Source organism: Mixophyes fleayi, unplaced genomic scaffold (genome assembly GCF_038048845.1).
Source record: "Mixophyes fleayi isolate aMixFle1 unplaced genomic scaffold, aMixFle1.hap1 Scaffold_65, whole genome shotgun sequence".
Classification (NCBI taxonomy): domain Eukaryota; kingdom Metazoa; phylum Chordata; class Amphibia; order Anura; family Limnodynastidae; genus Mixophyes; species Mixophyes fleayi.
The window spans coordinates 180,501-198,801 of NW_027448355.1; the positions used below are offsets into that span (position 1 = coordinate 180,501).

General features: G+C 45.5%; 2 protein-coding genes across 2 annotated transcripts in view; one reads left to right on the forward strand and one right to left on the reverse strand.

The window, feature by feature from the left end:
• Positions 1 to 64: 64 nt before the first annotated feature.
• On the reverse strand, positions 65 to 10,969 carry ALDH6A1 (aldehyde dehydrogenase 6 family member A1). Its single transcript, XM_075194595.1, has 12 exons — positions 10,846 to 10,969; positions 5,861 to 5,905; positions 3,376 to 3,450; positions 2,984 to 3,145; positions 2,824 to 2,902; positions 2,445 to 2,747; positions 2,205 to 2,326; positions 1,942 to 2,131; positions 1,485 to 1,666; positions 1,142 to 1,321; positions 568 to 666; positions 65 to 387 (listed from the first exon to the last, which is right to left on the reverse strand). The coding sequence occupies exons 1-12, from the start codon at positions 10,885 to 10,887 to the stop codon at positions 283 to 285; spliced, it is 1,584 nt and encodes a 527-aa protein (XP_075050696.1). The 5' UTR covers positions 10,888 to 10,969; the 3' UTR covers positions 65 to 282.
• A 239-nt stretch (positions 10,970 to 11,208) lies between these two features.
• LIN52 (lin-52 DREAM MuvB core complex component) overlaps positions 11,209 to 18,301 on the forward strand; it is a 39,221-nt gene continuing 32,128 nt past the window's right edge. The window contains exons 1-3 of the mRNA XM_075194579.1: positions 11,209 to 11,321; positions 16,024 to 16,098; positions 16,662 to 16,699. Of these exons, the coding sequence (XP_075050680.1) occupies positions 11,300 to 11,321; positions 16,024 to 16,098; positions 16,662 to 16,699 (135 nt within the window). The 5' untranslated portion in view covers positions 11,209 to 11,299. The remainder of the gene's footprint in view (positions 11,322 to 16,023; positions 16,099 to 16,661; positions 16,700 to 18,301) is intronic.

Consider the following 18,301-nt stretch of genomic DNA (forward strand, 5'->3'; position numbering starts at 1 on the left):
TTGTGAATGTTATAAACAATTTAAAGTTGAATTTGGACAAAAGAACCTTTCACTCAAACAAATCTACTGTTCAACAGGTTCAGATGTTTATTATCCATTATCCAAACATACAGAAAATCTCTGGCAGTGATTAATACCTTAATTACAGCATAAACCTTGTGTTCTACACGAAGACATACAATGTTAGAGGCCATGACTGGCAGAGGGCCCTTAAGACAGGGCTGGGGCCACAGATGCCTCCAGTGCAGAGAGACATAGGACTGCTCACTTCCAATGAATAAATTAGCGGCCCATAGTTGGCATCACGACAGCCGGGCTGGTTAATGTGGCGTCTTCTTCCTTCCACTGGGAGGTGACCGTCTTCAGCTGGGTGTAGAAATAAATTCCCTGAAAAGCCAGAAAGGTTGAATGAGCGACTGATTCCTACAGAACATGTAATGAGTCTGAAGATGAGCACACGGCTTATTTCAGGTTAAATAAGAATAATCTTAAAACATGGCCGGCAGAGCATACAAGACAAACCCCATTCTCCGTGAGCCTGAACTACAATACCCAGGCAGTTCATACCTGTTTGCCGTAGAAGTTGGTGTCCCCTCGGAACGAGGCACGAGATCCGGTGAAGGAGAACATCGGTAGTGGCACTGGGATCGGTACATTCACACCCACCTAGAAGAGTCACAGAACTAGAATAAGCCAATCTCCCCCATACAGCTACTGTCACTTCCAGGATATGGGAGCAAAGCTCAGTGACAGACAGCAAGTGATGGAGACATTGGCCGGAGCTTATTGTATATAAAAGCACCGATACAGGATCTGCTGGATGCTGTATAATCCTTTTACATTCATGGACAGGATGAAGCAACGTCCACAACTAGAGGAGCAGACAGTGGGGTGAATACTTTGTAGTAGGAATGGAAGGTCCACACATTATACTATGTACTAAGTATCCAGTATCACAGTCATACAAAGCCATATACCCACCTGTCCCACATCCGCAAGGTCCATATACCCACCTGTCCCACATCCGCAAGGTCCATATACCCAGCTGTCCCACATCCGCAAGGTCCATATACCCACCTGTCCCACATCCGCAAGGTCCATATACCCAGCTGTCCCACATCCGCAAGGTCCATATACCCACCTGTCCCACATCCGCAAGGTGAGTGTATTTCCGAGCAGTGGCTCCATTTGTGGTAAATATGGCGGTTCCATTTCCATATGGGTTCTTATTTACTACATCAATAGCTTCCTCCAGTGTGTCTGCTTCTAAAACCACCAATACCGGTCCAAAAATCTCTTCCGTGTAACAGGTCATGTCTGTCTGCAAGAACCATGAGGGTAGAGGTTACCCTGCAGCTATTACTGTATTACTCGTATAACGTTACACAGCCAGTAATTATATACCCCACCAACTATTACCCAAATAATATGAAACCCCGGTTATCTCATCCCCCGATCCACCACCTATAGCCCCAGACACTCACCTTTACGTTTGCCAAGATTGTAGGCCCCACAAAGTTGCCGTTTTCATACCCCTTGACATTGACATCCCGACCATCCAGGAGGAGCGTTGCGCCCTCCTTCACCCCACTTTCTACCAAGCTGCATACTCGCTGCTTTGCAGCTTTGCTGATCAGCGGCCCCAAATCTGCTCCAGGCTGATCCCCTGAAACAGACACCACCGAATTAAAACAGCAGAGATTGTGTATAATGCATCAGGTGAGAGTACAGAGGGAACTTATCATAGAAAAGGAAACTGGCACCTCATACACAGCCTACAGAAATCACAAACAGATGGAGTGCGGTGCGGCTGGAGAGGGGCAGCAACCCTGAAAGTTGTTTTAAATGAAAACGGGTGTGGAAGAGGCAGAAAAGGCCCAGACTGGTGTGTGTGGCTGTATGGTGAGAAAAGGCAGATTCTTGCGGGATTTGCTCACTCACCAGCATTCACTTTTAACTTCTTTGCTTTTTCCACCAACTCAGGGAGCCATTTCTTAGCCTCCCCAACCAGAACCGCTGTGGATAATGCCATGCACCGCTGTCCTGCAGCACCAAATGCTGCTCCAACTAGCTGGTTCAGGGTGTTCTCTTTGTTTGCGTCTGGCATCACAACACCATGATTCTTAGCCCCCTGTAACAGACAGGCACAATCAGACAAGCGTGTCATCGGAGACCGCCCCTCTACCCATTATTCCACGTCATACCATGTTGGACTGCACTCTCTTGCCGTTTCGGGAGCCCCTCTCATAGATGTATTGTCCAGCCTGGTTGGAGCCCACAAAGCTGATTGCTCGGATCGCTGGATGATCACAGATAAAATTCACAGCTAAAAAACAAAGACACCGGAAATCATACCAGTGAAAATGATTAAACAATGCTCTAACCCCCAGAGTTCTCCAGTAGACACTATGGTCATGTACAAGAGGTATCCTAAATGTCCTCACCTGCATTCTGGCCATGGATAATGTTCAATGTGCCATCGGGAGCCCCAGCATCCTGCAGCAGGTGGGCCAGGAACATGGTGGCTCCAGGAACGCGCTCTGAAGGCTTCATCAGGTAAGTGTTTCCACAAACCATTGCCATTGGGAACATCCAAAGAGGTATCATGGCGGGGAAGTTAAAGGGTGCGATACCAGCACATACCCCCAGGGGGAGGCGGAACGTGTATGTGTCCATGTCCTTTGTGAGGGAGGGTAACGTTTCACCCAGCATGAGTGAGGTCACACTACACGCGTGCTCCACCACCTCTGTGAAAGGGCAAAGTTTAGAGCTTAGCCAAGACCAACCTGTATAAATAGAAGGTTCAGCGTTATAGAGTCTTACGTAGTCCACGAAATACATCGCCCTCTGCATCAGCCAAAGTCTTTCCCTGCTCCAGGGTGATCAGTTCAGCCACCTCTTTCTGCAAGAAAGGTTACGTAAGAATCTCATCACATGCACAACAGATAACATCCCACACTTAGGCTCCTGCCCGGCCCGTTACCAGATTATCCTTGATCAGCTGCTGGTATCGTAGGAAGATCTGTTGTCTGTTCAGAATGGACGTCTCAGACCAGGACGGGAACGTCTGCTCACAGGCGTTCACTGCTGCGTCCATCTCTGTCTGCGTGGCTTGTGGCACCCGTCCTATCACCTCATTAGTGGCCTGTGAATGGTAAATACATCTAGGTAATCATAGATGTCTACAATCATCCTCACACCATCACCTCTACGACGCATGGTGTGGATCCTCTATATTTATAAGTCAGGGTCCTGGTAGCCAGTTGATATTATTGTACATTTACTGGTCAACATTCTGCTTGATCAGTAACAGATTTACACAATGAGAAAACACAGACAGACTGCAGATAAACAGATGTCCCTAATGTTTCTTACTGGGTTGTGAATATCAATCCATTCGGATGTCTCAGAGTCCACAAATTGTCCATTTATAAAGAGCTTTGTCCGGGGCTGAAACAAACACAACAAGTCGTCAGTAAATGCAGCGGTATCTCACAATATATTATATGTGAATGATCCCAGCGTAACAGCCAATTGTCCCATCACCAACTAACAAAACAAACAATAGAAATAAACTTTCAGAATGAATTTAACCGAGAATACCAGCCTAGATTACCACATTACCCCGTACAAAGAGAGCGCCAGCCTAGATTACCACATTACCCAGTACAAAGAGAGCGCCAGCCTAGATTACCCCGTACAAAGAGAGCGCCAGCCTAGATTACCCCGTACAAAGAGAGCGCCAGCCTAGATTACCACATTACCCAGTACAAAGAGAGCGCCAGCCTAGATTACCCCGTACAAAGAGAGCGCCAGCCTAGATTACCACATTACCCCGTACAAAGAGAGCGCCAGCCTAGATTACCCCGTACAAAGAGAGCGCCAGCCTACATTACCCCGTACAAAGAGAGCGCCAGCCTACATTACCCCGTACAAAGAGAGCGCCAGCCTAGATTACCACATTACCCCGTACAAAGAGAGCGCCAGCCTAGATTACCCTCTACAAAGAGAGCGCCAGCCTACATTACCACATTACCCCGTACAAAGAGAGCGCCAGCCTAGATTACCCCGTACAAAGAGAGCGCCAGCCTACATTACCACATTACCCCGTACAAAGAGAGCGCCAGCCTAGATTACCCCGTACAAAGAGAGCGCCAGCCTAGATTACCACATTACCCCGTACAAAGAGAGCGCCAGCCTAGATTACCCTGTACAAAGAGAGCGCCAGCCTAGATTACCACATTACCCCGTACAAAGAGAGCGCCAGCCTAGATTACACCGTACAAAGAGAGCGCCAGCCTAGATTACCACATTACCCCGTACAAAGAGAGCGCCAGCCTAGATTACCCCGTACAAAGAGAGCGCCAGCCTACATTACCACATTACCCCGTACAAAGAGAGCGCCAGCCTAGATTACCCCGTACAAAGAGAGCGCCAGCCTAGATTACCACATTACCCCGTACAAAGAGAGCGCCAGCCTAGATTACCCTGTACAAAGAGAGCGCCAGCCTACATTACCACATTACCCCGTACAAAGAGAGCGCCAGCCTAGATTACACCATACAAAGAAAGCGCCAGCCTAGATTACCACATTACCCCGTACAAAGAGAGCGCCAGCCTAGATTACCCTGTACAAAGAGAGCGCCAGCCTACATTACCCCGTACAAAGAGAGCGCCAGCCTAGATTACCCCGTACAAAGAGAGCGCCAGCCTAGATTACCATATTACCCTGTACAAAGAGAGCGCAAGCCTAGATTACCATATTACCCTGTACAAAGAGAGCGCCAGCCTAGATTACCACATTACCCAGTACAAAGAGAGCGCCAGCCTAGATTACCCTATACAAAGAGAGCGCCAGCCTAGATTACCACATTACCCAGTACAAAGAGAGCGCCAGCCTAGATTACCCTGTACAAAGAGAGCGCCAGCCTACATTACCACATTACCCCGTACAAAGAGAGCGCCAGCCTAGATTACCCCGTACAAAGAGAGCGCCAGCCTACATTACCCCGTACAAAGAGAGCGCCAGCCTAGATTACCCCGTACAAAGAGAGCGCCAGCCTAGATTACCACATTACCCCGTACAAAGAGAGCGCCAGCCTAGATTACACCGTACAAAGAAAGCGCCAGCCTAGATTACCACATTACCCCGTACAAAGAGAGCGCCAGCCTAGATTACCCTGTACAAAGAGAGCGCCAGCCTACATTACCACATTACCCCGTACAAAGAGAGCGCCAGCCTAGATTACACCGTACAAAGAAAGCGCCAGCCTAGATTACCACATTACCCCGTACAAAGAGAGCGCCAGCCTAGATTACCCTGTACAAAGAGAGCGCCAGCCTAGATTACCCTGTACAAAGAGAGCGCAAGCCTACATTGCTGTATTATCCTGTACAAAGAGAGCGCCAGCCTAGATTACCACATTACCCCGTACAAAGAGAGCGCCAGCCTAGATTACCCTGTACAAAGAGAGCGCCAGCCTAGATTCCCCGTACAAAGAGAGCGCCAGCCTAGATTACCATATTACCCTGTACAAAGAGAGCGCCAGCCTAGATTACCATATTACCCTGTACAAAGAGAGCGCCAGCCTAGATTACCCTGTACAAAGAGAGCGCCAGCCTAGATTACCCTGTACAAAGAGAGCGCAAGACTACATTGCTGTATTATCCTGTACAAAGAGCGCACCAACCTTCATTACCATATTACTGCGTACAGAGAGCGCCAATCTATATTACCCTGTATAGAGGCACCAATGTGTAGTACCACCATGTTTTTGTTAAAAGAGTCTGGGAGGGTGACTCAGTGTTGTACCAGTTAGAAAGGACACCAGCTTCTATGAAGAACAAGACAAGAACTTACCACAGCAGCAGAAGAATAATTAGTGTGTCCAATCTGAGTTGAAACCTAAGGAACAAACACATTGAGGATCCTGGAGTTAGATGAATCACAATCTTGAATTTTGCAGAATTATTGTAAAACCTTCTGTAATCTGACGTTAAAAAGAAACAGGTTTAGTAATCTACACGGGATCTTCCAGCAGATATGGGATGTGAGCTCTATAGGACAGGGTGGTCACATGGGGAATCATTATATAGTAGAGGCCATGGGATTAGTGATAGATGTGTATGGAGCGAAGGTTCCCCAGGTATAATCATCAACTTCTCAGTGCCCCGCAGTTTGAATGGTCGAGGGAAGGATGGCAATGACAGACGTATACTTTATTCAGAACTAAATATATGGATTTTGGCAGAAAAGGGGCATGAATAACCAGCACTATACATCCTGCCCCCCCCCTCACTCCCCCTCCCCCACCCTTTCCCGTCCCTCACCCTTTCCCCTCACTCACCCTCCCCTCACCCTTTCCCCTCCCTCACCCCCCACCCTTTCCCCTCCCTCCCTCCTCACCCTTTCCCCTCCCTCACTCCCCCCCCCCCCACCCTTTCCCCTCCCTCACCCCCCACCCTTTCCCCTCCCTCACCCTTTCCCCTCCCTCCCCCCTCACCCTTTCCCCTCCCTCACTCCCCCCCCCCACCCTTTCCCCTCCCTCACCCCCCACCCTTTCCCCTCCCTCACCCTTTCCCCTCCCTCCCCCCTCACCCTTTCCCCTCCCTCACTCCCCCCCCCTCACCCTTTCCCCTCCCCCCTCACTCCCCCCCCTCCCCCCTCTCCCCCCTTTCCCCTCCCCCTTTCCCCTCCCCCCTTGTGGCAACCATCGATGCAAACAAATTCAGAAGCCACTCCCTACGGGGGCCCATCACCCATAGTGACCACAGCACCAAGTTTCTCTACCCACACCACAGTGATTGGAATTCAAACTGTGCGCTCTGTCTCCCTGCATTAAGTCTACAATCTTTACTAGAAGACATAAAATCAGATATGCAATGGAGTTATATTGTTTATCATGCTGCAAAAAGTAAGTTGAATGGAGACGGTGGTTCCAGTGTTCTCCCATCTATTCCCCGAGTGCTCCACCCGGCTGTTATTACTTGACATCCCGCTCTTGGAGCCCAACAGAGTCCTATTATAATAGAACAAACCTCCTATTAGAACAGGCACTGTGTGAGCACTGCAGCCTGCAGTGTGTGTTAGACCACTGACCACCAGTCCTGGCAGCTATGGGCAATAACCTTCAACATTTTTCAGTATTATTGCAAAGTATTACACTGCCCCCACCCTTTCTGGGGAGAACACTGGGTTCCATACATGCTGTATGAATGATAGGATGCTGCTCATAACAGAACATAAAGAGGTGTCCTGCGGATTAAGAGCTTCTAAGCATTCTCCTTCATCCAAACATTGCTGCAGGAATAAGCGGCCCCTGACAAATATCAGCCTAATCATCCAGGATCTTGCACACAATGGCTTTCCATTTAACATTGGGAGGTCTTTAATGTGCGCTGGGGAGAGGAGCCTTTGACTGAGGTTGTCACTACATGAAGTGAGGCTGCTCGAGGGTCCCAATTTAGTTTTACCATTACCCTGCTACTCACAGCCCAGAAGTGTCAGAAAGTCTCAGGGCTAATACACCCTCCTCCATAGAATGCCAACCAGGCTAGGGCTGGTTCCCATTATACAAAGGGGACCCCAAACTTGTTGTCCCAGTTAGGGGAGAGCAGCCCAGGAGATATACATACATAAATTTGCACCATGCTTTTGGAAGTGCAAGCATTTCACCTGAATCATATTTCCTAGATAGAATTAAAAGGATCACAAAGAGACATGTACCCTTACTGTACACTACATGCATATGAACACCCCCAATCAACCTTTCCAGACACAATACATCAAACTTTACATACAGGAGCAGGTCTTGGCACATGCACAGACCAACAAAACACATTTTCACCTTGTGCAAGCAGCTCTAATTGAGGACATGAGAGTCATTTAAAAAAGTACAAAAATGTGGACATATAGTGCAATTATGTTCATTATTCTTATTGTCTGCATGAAACAAAAACCCTAATTATAAAAGACCCATACTTCTAGGATCCCTCCCCCCCCAGCTCCTCTAAAACCCTGCAGTAGAGTAAGAACCCCTATGACCCTCTATAACCCTACAGGAGTGTAAGAACCCCTATGACCCTCTATAACCCTACAGGAGAGTAAGAACCCCTATGACCCTCTATAACCCTACAGGAGTGTAAGAACCCCTATGACCCTCTATAACCCTACAGGAGAGTAAGAACCCCTATGACCCTCTATAACCCTACAGTAGAGTAAGAACCCCTATGACCCTCTATAAACCTACAGTAGAGTAAGAACCCCCATGACCCGACAGTAGAGTAAGAACCCCTATGACCCTCTATAACCCTACAGTAGAGTAAGAACCCCTATGACCCTCTATAAACCTACAGGAGAGTAAGAACCCCTATGACCCTCTATAACCCTACAGTAGAGTAAGAACCCCTATGACCCTCTATAAACCTACAGTAGAGTAAGAACCCCCATGACCCGACAGTAGAGTAAGAACCCCTATGACCCTCTATAACCCTGCAGTAGAGTAAGAACCCCTATGACCCTCTATAACCCTACAGTAGAGTAAGAACCCCTATGACCCTCTATAACCCTACAGTAGAGTAAGAACCCCTATGACCCTCTATAACCCTGCAGGAGAGTAAGAACCCCTATGACCCTCTATAACCCTACAGTAGAGTAAGAACCCCTATGACCCTCTATAACCCTACAGTAGAGTAAGAACCCCTATGACCCTCTATAACCCTACAGTAGAGTAAGAACCCCTATGACCCGCTATAACCCTACAGTAGAGTAAGAACCCCTATGACCCTACAGGAGCGTAAGAACCCCTATGACCCTACAGGAGAGTAAGAACCCCTATGACCCTCTATAAACCTACAGTAGAGTAAGAACCCCTATGACCCTCTCTATAACCCTGCAGGAGAGTAAGAACCCCTATGACCCTCTATAACCCTACAGGAGAGTAAGAACCCCTATGACCCTCTATAACCCTACAGTAGAGTAAGAACCCCTATGACCCTCTATAACCCTACAGTAGAGTAAGAACCCCTATGACCCTCTATAAACCTACAGTAGAGTAAGAACCCCTATGACCCTCTCTATAACCCTGCAGGAGAGTAAGAACCCCTATGACCCTCTATAACCCTACAGGAGAGTAAGAACCCCTATGACCCTCTATAACCCTACAGTAGAGTAAGAACCCCTATGACCCTCTATAACCCTACAGTAGAGTAAGAACCCCTATGACCCTCTATAACCCTACAGTAGAGTAAGAACCCCTATGACCCTACAGGAGAGTAAGAACCCCTATGACCCTACAGGAGAGTAAGAACCCCTATGACCCTCTATAAACCTACAGTAGAGTAAGAACCCCTATGACCCTCTCTATAACCCTGCAGGAGAGTAAGAACCCCTATGACCCTCTATAACCCTACAGTAGAGTAAGAACCCCTATGACCCTCTATAACCCTACAGTAGAGTAAGAACCCCTAGGACCCTCTATAACCCTACAGTAGAGTAAGAACCCCTATGACCCTCTATAACCCTACAGTAGAGTAAGAACCCCTATGACCCTCTATAACCCTGCAGGAGAGTAAGAACCCCTAGGACCCTCTATAACCCTACAGTAGAGTAAGAACCCCTATGACCCTCTATAACCCTACAGTAGAGTAAGAACCCCTATGACCCTCTATAACCCTACAGTAGAGTAAGAACCCCTAGGACCCTCTATAACCCTACAGTAGAGTAAGAACCCCTATGACCCTCTATAACCCTACAGTAGAGTAAGAACCCCTAGGACCCTCTATAACCCTGCAGGACAGTAAGAACCCCTATGACCCTCTATAACCCTGCAGGACAGTAAGAACCCCTATGACCCTCTCTATAAACCTACAGGAGAGTAAGAACCCCTATGACCCTCTATAACCCTACAGTAGAGTAAGAACCCCTATGACCCTCTATAACCCTGCAGGACAGTAAGAACCCCTATGACCCTCTCTATAAACCTACAGTAGAGTAAGAACCCCTATGACCCTCTATAACCCTACAGTAGAGTAAGAACCCCTAGGACCCTCTATAACCCTGCAGGACAGTAAGAACCCCTATGACCCTCTCTATAACCCTACAGGAGAGTAAGAACCCCTATGACCCTTTATAACCCTACAGTAGAGTAAGAACCCCTATGACCCTCTATAACCCTGCAGGACAGTAAGAACCCCTATGACCCTCTCTATAAACCTACAGTAGAGTAAGAACCCCTATGACCCTCTATAACCCTGCAGGACAGTAAGAACCCCTATGACCCTCTCTATAACCCTACAGGAGAGTAAGAACCCCTATGACCCTCTATAACCCTACAGTAGAGTAAGAACCCCTATGACCCTCTATAACCCTGCAGGACAGTAAGAACCCCTATGACCCTCTCTATAACCCTACAGTAGAGTAAGAACCCCTAGGACCCTCTATAACCCTGCAGGACAGTAAGAACCCCTATGACCCTCTATAACCCTGCAGGACAGTAAGAACCCCTATGACCCTCTATAATCCTGCAGGAGAGTAAGAACCCCTATGACCCTCTATAACCCTGCAGGACAGTAAGAACCCCTATGACCCTCTATAACCCTACAGTAGAGTAAGAACCCCTAGGACCCTCTATAACCCTGCAGGACAGTAAGAACCCCTATGACCCTCTATAACCCTACAGTAGAGTAAGAACCCCTATGACCCTCTCTATAACCCTACAGTAGAGTAAGAACCCCTAGGACCCTCTATAACCCTGCAGGACAGTAAGAACCCCTATGACCCTCTATAACCCTGCAGGAGAGTAAGAACCCCTATGACCCTGGATGAGGAGACTAGTGGGCCGGTACCTGACAGGCTCTGCCCCGGAGCACACACCCCAGTCGCAGCATGATCCCAGACTCTCTCTCTCAGGTACTGAGCAGGTGACAGAAGAACAAACACACGGGCCCGCCCACTGTCTTCCTATTGGCTCCTACAGACACGGCCCTCTCTAGCAGCTTGTTTATTGGCTCCTGCTTGAGCCTAGTCCTGACCTCTGTGAGTAGATTCTTTTCCAGGTCAGGGAGACACTTCCGGTCTTGTAGTAGCCATGATTGTTCCTGGCAAATGGAAATGTTCCCTATAGGCCTCAAAAATGATCTGCTGTAAGGAAAGGTCTCCCCGGCCACAGCCGTCATCTCCTTACACCTATATCTATATATTTCTCCCACACACACACACACACTGTGGGTGTACCAATATGGCGGATTAACTGACCCCCTCCGGGGACCCGGTCACGTCACGTGAGGCGATCTACTTCAAATGATGGCGGCTGCTGTAGAGGGTGAGTCTGTCTCCGGAAATAGCTGTACTATCTGCCGTATTATTATAGATTGTATGTATGTGTGCCATTATTATATATTATATCTGTGTGTGACCTGTACAGTTATTATATCCCCTCCATTATTATATATTATATCTGTGACCTGTACAGTTATTATATCCCCTCCATTATTATATATTATATCTGTGACCTGTACAGTTATTATATCCCCTCCATTATTATATATTATATCTGTGTGACCTGTACAGTTATTATATCCCCTCCATTATTATATATTATATCTGTGTGACCTGTACAGTTATTATATCCCCTCCATTATTATATATTCTGTCTGTGTGACCTGTACAGTTATTATATCCCCTCCATTATTATACATTATATCTGTGTGACCTGTACAGTTATTATATCACCTCCATTATTATATATTCTGTCTGTGTGACCTGTACAGTTATTATATCCCCTCCATTATTATATATTTGTGTGTGACCTGTATAGTTATTATATCCCCTCCATTATTATATATTATATCTGTGACCTGTACAGTTATTATATCCCCTCCATTATTATATATTCTGTCTGTGTGACCTGTACAGTTATTATATCACCTCCATTATTATATATTCTGTCTTTGTGTGACCTGTATAGTTATTATATCCCCTCCATTATTATATATTCTGTCTGTGTGACCTGTACAGTTATTATATCCCCTCCATTATTATATATCTGTGTGTGACCTGTACAGTTATTATATCCCCTCCATTATTATATATTCTGTCTGTGTGTGTGTGACCTGTATATCTCTTAAATCCCCTGTGTATCTAAGTATCAGAGTGCACACAGGGATATAACCACAGTATATAATAATAGGTATCAGACAGTGTTTGGAAAGAATGCCCGTACTGGTCACATATATGATAATGAGAATTATATAATGATACTACTACTAAGTGAGATGGCACATACAGGGGGTTATTACAACAGTGTTGATCATGTACGAGAACTGGCGGGTTACCCATTCTTTCACACTGTTATACTCAATAAATAATTGTAATTGTTTTAAGTTACTACTTCATTTACATTTTTATTTAAAATATAATATCGGTTCTTCCAGAAGGGATTATGCACATGTACATTTATGTAAAACTATCATAGGTTGAAAAATTATTTTAAGATTCCTTCAGTTTCCTGTTTGGTTTTGTTTTAAGTGCAAAAATTGTGCAATATTGAATAAAGCATATCAGTCAGTATAACAGAGTGCACTTGATGAAACAATTAGTACAGTATAAGTCCGGCAGTAATATCGGCTGTTGGCTGCTATTTATTATTATATATTCTGTCAGTGTGTGTGACCTGTACAGTTATTATATCCCCGGCAGTAATATTGGCTGTTGGCTGCTATTTCATGTGTCTAATGATTATCTGATTATTATCGGATATATGGTGCAGCAGAGTCGTCTGTGATTCCACATCCAGAAATATTATTGCTATAATACTGATAACATAAAGAATTTTCTGCATTTTACAGCAGAATAATAAATAATGTGTCCCTTTACCATACTTCCCAACATTTAAATATGCGAAATCAGGACAATATAGGCCCCGCTCCCAATGCAACCGAACCTTCATTAAAACCCCGCTCACATTCATCTCCTCTAACCTCCCCCTCTTTCATAGTCTGCATGTCTGAACTGTCTCATCAAAATCGGGACACTCGGGAGGTATACATAAAGGTATACTTTACTTTTTGTGTTTTCTATATTGTCCTTAAATTCGGTATGGAGTTCTTACTACTGCCTATAGATGCCCTCCTATTTCAGAGAAAATGCTAAATGAGATGCAGTCACAGCGGCTAGGACGGTTGCGTAGAACTTGTTTATGGCTGCATCACTAATAAATAACTTAATGTATACTTTTATTTAAATTAATAGCTCAGTGCGCCAATTTATATAATTACAAATACCGATTTTCGTGATTTTCGTATTGTGTGACTGGATCACATATAAATAACTTATGGTATCAATTTTTTTAAGGGAAATAGCGCAGGGCGCTTATTTATACAAATTGCCAATGCACTTATTTTTAATATTGTATATATTTTGATAGGAAATCGTTATTTCTGAGACCAGGGTAGAAACTGGTTTTTCCTGTTTTAACCTTACTAAAGGATATGCCTTATTTCTGATGTATATATTTGATACAATAGGCTTTTGTGGATAAAGGTCTTTTGTGTATTGTGATGTGCGAAACTGGCTTGTTTTTTGTTTTTGTTCTGTGTGAATATGTATTCCGAACTGTCTGAAGAAAGGCCCCATACTAATTAATATCTTTTGATGTGTGAAGATCCTACATTGAAGACAGGAACTTTTAATTAAGACTGGCTACCGGATTCTCTGCATCTGAAAACCAGATGCAGGACATAACAGCGTTTCTAGAATTTCACATATAAGTGTAAATTTTGTTAGCTTTGCAATGCATGTAAAAAATGTATGGAAGTGACTGTATGTATATACCCTGACTCTGCCATGTACTGATCTATGCTGTATCCCTGGAGAGTGTATGGAAGTGACTGTATGTATATACCCTGACTCTGCCACGCACTGATCTATGCTGTATCCCTGGAGAGTGTATGGAAGTGACTGTATGTATATACCCTGACTCTGCAATGTACTGATCTATGCTGTATCCCTGGCGAGTGTATGGAAGTGACTGTATGTATATACCCTGACTCTGCCACATACTGATCTATGCTGTATCCCTGGAGAGTGTATGGAAGTGACTGTATGTATATACCCTGACTCTGCCACGTACTGATCTATGCTGTATCCCTGGAGAGTGTATGGAAGTGACTGTATGTATATACCCTGACTCTGCCACATACTGATCTATGCTGTATCCCTGGAGAGTGTATGGAAGTGACTGTATGTATATACCCTGACTCTGCCACGTACTGATCTATGCTGTATCCCTGGAGAGTGTATGGAAGTGACTGTATGTATATACCCTGACTCTGCCACATACTGATCTATGCTGTATCCCTGGAGAGTGTATGGAAGTGACTGTATGTATATACCCTGACTCTGCCACATACTGATCTATGCTGTATCCCTGGATAGTGTATGGAAGTGACTGTATGTATATACCCTGACTCTGCCACGTACTGATCTATGCTGTATCCCTGGAGAGTGTATGGAAGTGACTGTATGTATATACCCTGACTCTGCCACGTACTGATCTATGCTGTATCCCTGGAGAGTGTATGGAAGTGACTGTATGTATATACCCTGACTCTGCCACATACTGATCTATGCTGTATCCCTGGAGAGTGTATGGAAGTGACTGTATGTATATACCCTGACTCTGCCATGTACTGATCTATGCTGTATCCCTGGAGAGTGTATGGAAGTGACTGTATGTATATACCCTGACTCTGCCATGTACTGATCTATGCTGTATCCCTGGAGAGTGTATGGAAGTGACTGTATGTATATACCCTGACTCTGCCATGTACTGATCTATGCTGTATCCCTGGCGAGTGTATGGAAGTGACTGTATGTATATACCCTGACTCTGCTACGTACTGATCTATGCTGTATCCCTGGAGAGTGTATGGAAGTGACTGTATGTATATACCCTGACTCTGCCACGTACTGATCTATGCTGTATCCCGGGAGAGTGTATGGAAGTGACTGTATGTATATACCCTGACTCTGCCATGTACTGATCTATGCTGTATCCCTGGAGAGTGTATGGAAGTGACTGTATGTATATACCCTGACTCTGCCACGTACTGATCTATGCTGTATCCCTGGAGAGTGTATGGAAGTGACTGTATGTATATACCCTGACTCTGCCACATACTGATCTATGCTGTATCCCTGGAGAGTGTATGGAAGTGACTGTATGTATATACCCTGACTCTGCCACGTACTGATCTATGCTGTATCCCTGGAGAGTGTATGGAAGTGACTGTATGTATATACCCTGACTCTGCCACATACTGATCTATGCTGTATCCCTGGAGAGTGTATGGAAGTGACTGTATGTATATACCCTGACTCTGCCACATACTGATCTATGCTGTATCCCTGGAGAGTGTATGGAAGTGACTGTATGTATATACCCTGACTCTGCCACATACTGATCTATGCTGTATCCCTGGATAGTGTATGGAAGTGACTGTATGTATATACCCTGACTCTGCCATGTACTGATCTATGCTGTATCCCTGGAGAGTGTATGGAAGTGACTGTATGTATAGACCCTGACTCTGCCACGTACTGATCTATGCTGTATCCCTGGAGAGTGTATGGAAGTGACTGTATGTATATACCCTGACTCTGCCATGTACTGATCTATGCTGTATCCCTGGAGAGTGTATGGAAGTGACTGTATGTATATACCCTGACTCTGCCACATACTGATCTATGCTGTATCCCTGGAGAGTGTATGGAAGTGACTGTATGTATAGACCCTGACTCTGCCACATACTGATCTATGCTGTATCCCTGGAGAGTGTATGGAAGGGACTGTATGTATAGACCCTGACTCTGCCACATACTGATCTATGCTGTATCCCGGGACAGAGGGTTTCCACTAGCTGTGTAAAGTTGTTGTGGCTCTGGTGCTTTTGTACACATGTGACATCACATGTATACATTGTTACTACATTACTTGTACTATACAGATATCTACATTATTTCAGGTGCAGATTTGGAGACGTCGTTACTGAGCTTTGAGAAACTGGATCGAGCGTCCCCAGACCTGTGGCCGGAGCAACGTGAGTGACTCCTTATGTGCCTGGTCTGTGTCTCCGCTTACAGCATCCGTCATCTGTCACCCATCAGGCTACTTACAGTGTAAAAACCCATATAAATCCCATTGCCTTATGTGTGTGTTTATAAGGGCATTAAGTATCATTTGTAAACCTGTCTGTGCAGAAAGGATTCTCTCATTCATGTGGTGCAGCTTCCTAGACGTTCTCACATGAAGGTGGCTGCCGCACTGAAAGGAGAATGTTTTTATCAGTTCCTCATATTACGCAGCGCTGTATAGAGAACATTTCCTCACACGCCAGTCTCTGCCCCAGTTTATCGCACTCTCTGTTTTTACACACACTAGGGTTACATTCGTAACAAGTCTGCTATCAGACATGTAAAATTGCAAATGCATACATTATACATGGTGCATTGTCTCCACAGACACTACCATACGATTTAATTTGTCTTAGAATTGCATGTGACACGCAGAATATGAACACCAGTGTGTACGTAGCTTAATGCAGAAATAATGACCCAGCTGCTGGGACATGGAGAAATCCTAACTCATGTCTGTGTCTTCCAGTTCCAGGAGTTGCAGAGTTTGCGGCATCTTTCAAGAGTGTGAGTTTACCTATTGGAATCTACACGGTACTGATCTCATACATACAGACACACATACATGGGATCTACATGTTACCGGTCTCATACCGAGCCTCTCCAGACTCCTGTACATGCAATCTACGCGTTACCAGTCTCCTACAGACACACATACATGGGATCTACATGTTACCGGTCTCATACCGAGCAGCTCCTGTACATGCAATCTACGCATTACCAGTCTCCTACAGACGCATATACACGGGATCTATATGTTTCTGGTCTGATACCAGGTCTCTGCAGGCTCTAATACACTGGGATCTACACGTTACTAGTCTCATATAGACACACATACACTGGACCTACATTGTACCAGTCTCCTACCAAGCCTCTACATACATATATGTACATGGGTTCTACACGTTACTGGTCTCATACCTGCCCTCTACAGACAACACATGCACAGGATTACATTATACCAGTCTCATCCCAGGCCTCTACAGACTCCTATACATGGGATCTACACGTTGGCAGTCTCCTACAGACACACATACATGTTTCTGGTCTGCAGACTCCAGTGCACAGGGATCTACACGTTACCAGTGAAACCATTACAAATATTAGTGGAGCAGCTCCCTGTGACATTAGTCTATGTACAGTGGAAGCAGTCAGTTTGTATGCAGTTCACTAGGAGGCATGACCGCTGTGACAGGATGGACCTCCTATGCCACCCTGTCTGTGCTGCCGGGGACCGGCTGGGCTTGCCTTGCCACCGTCCCTTTTCTTTATCCCAAGTTATGCCCCTCTAAGCGCAGTAGGAGGTGCTTGCTGCTGCCACCACTAAGCTCCTTCGCCAGCACCTAGAACTGCGTCCTTCTGGGTAACTCTCGCTACTAGTGTACGACTTTCTGGTACCCCTGACCTTTTCCTTTAGATTAGGGTTACTGTGGATGGTTCTTCCTGGCCTATCACACTGGTGAGAGCTGCGGGTAGCCGGCAAAATCATTGGTACTGGATGATTGGTCCCAACCTCAGAACAGTTGGATAACTGATTAGATTGGTCTAATCTGTAGGTCACAGGAGTTACAGCAGGTAAGTAACCGTCAAAGCAGGAGCTAGAAGCAGTGATGTTTTATTAGTTCAAGTAGCCTTTATGACAGTTACACGCCAGTTTATGGTACTAGTGATCTCTCCAGAAGTTACAGATGGAATAATGATACATTACATGGTCAAACAGTACTTTTTTTTATACAGTTTTGGACACAGCCTGGCAGGGGGTAATCCAGCCCCCTTTTCCAACCAGCCACTGAAACGTCTGATATATTACATCAGATATTTACCATCTGGATGTGATCTCTCCTCCAAATTTGGAGTGAACGCGATTTTAAACTTTAACAACATTCGCATCAATCTGTGATCTCCTCAATCACTTGCTACTTGCTTTATTCGGACAGGTTCTAAGATGCAGGATAAGAAGCCACACAGGAAAGAAAGGCAGCGGACCCCTGCTGTGTATACAGTCCCTTCACATGAAAAAGGTCTAATTAGCCTTAATGAGAATTTCCTCTCGAAGTTGCACAACAGATTTCCTCAAACAAATGCCTATTGCATCAGAAATCAGTACAT

Coding starts and splice junctions, on each gene's coding strand:
- ALDH6A1 (XM_075194595.1), bottom strand. CDS start 10,887: ATGCTGCGACTGGGGTGTGTGCTCCGGGGCAGAGCCTGTCAG. Junction 3,451..5,860: donor ATTATTCTTCTGCTGCTGTG/GTAAGTTCTTGT, acceptor TGTTTGTTTCAG/CCCCGGACAAAGCTCTTTAT. Junction 388..567: donor CCAACTTCTACGGCAAACAG/GTATGAACTGCC, acceptor CTGGCTTTTCAG/GGAATTTATTTCTACACCCA.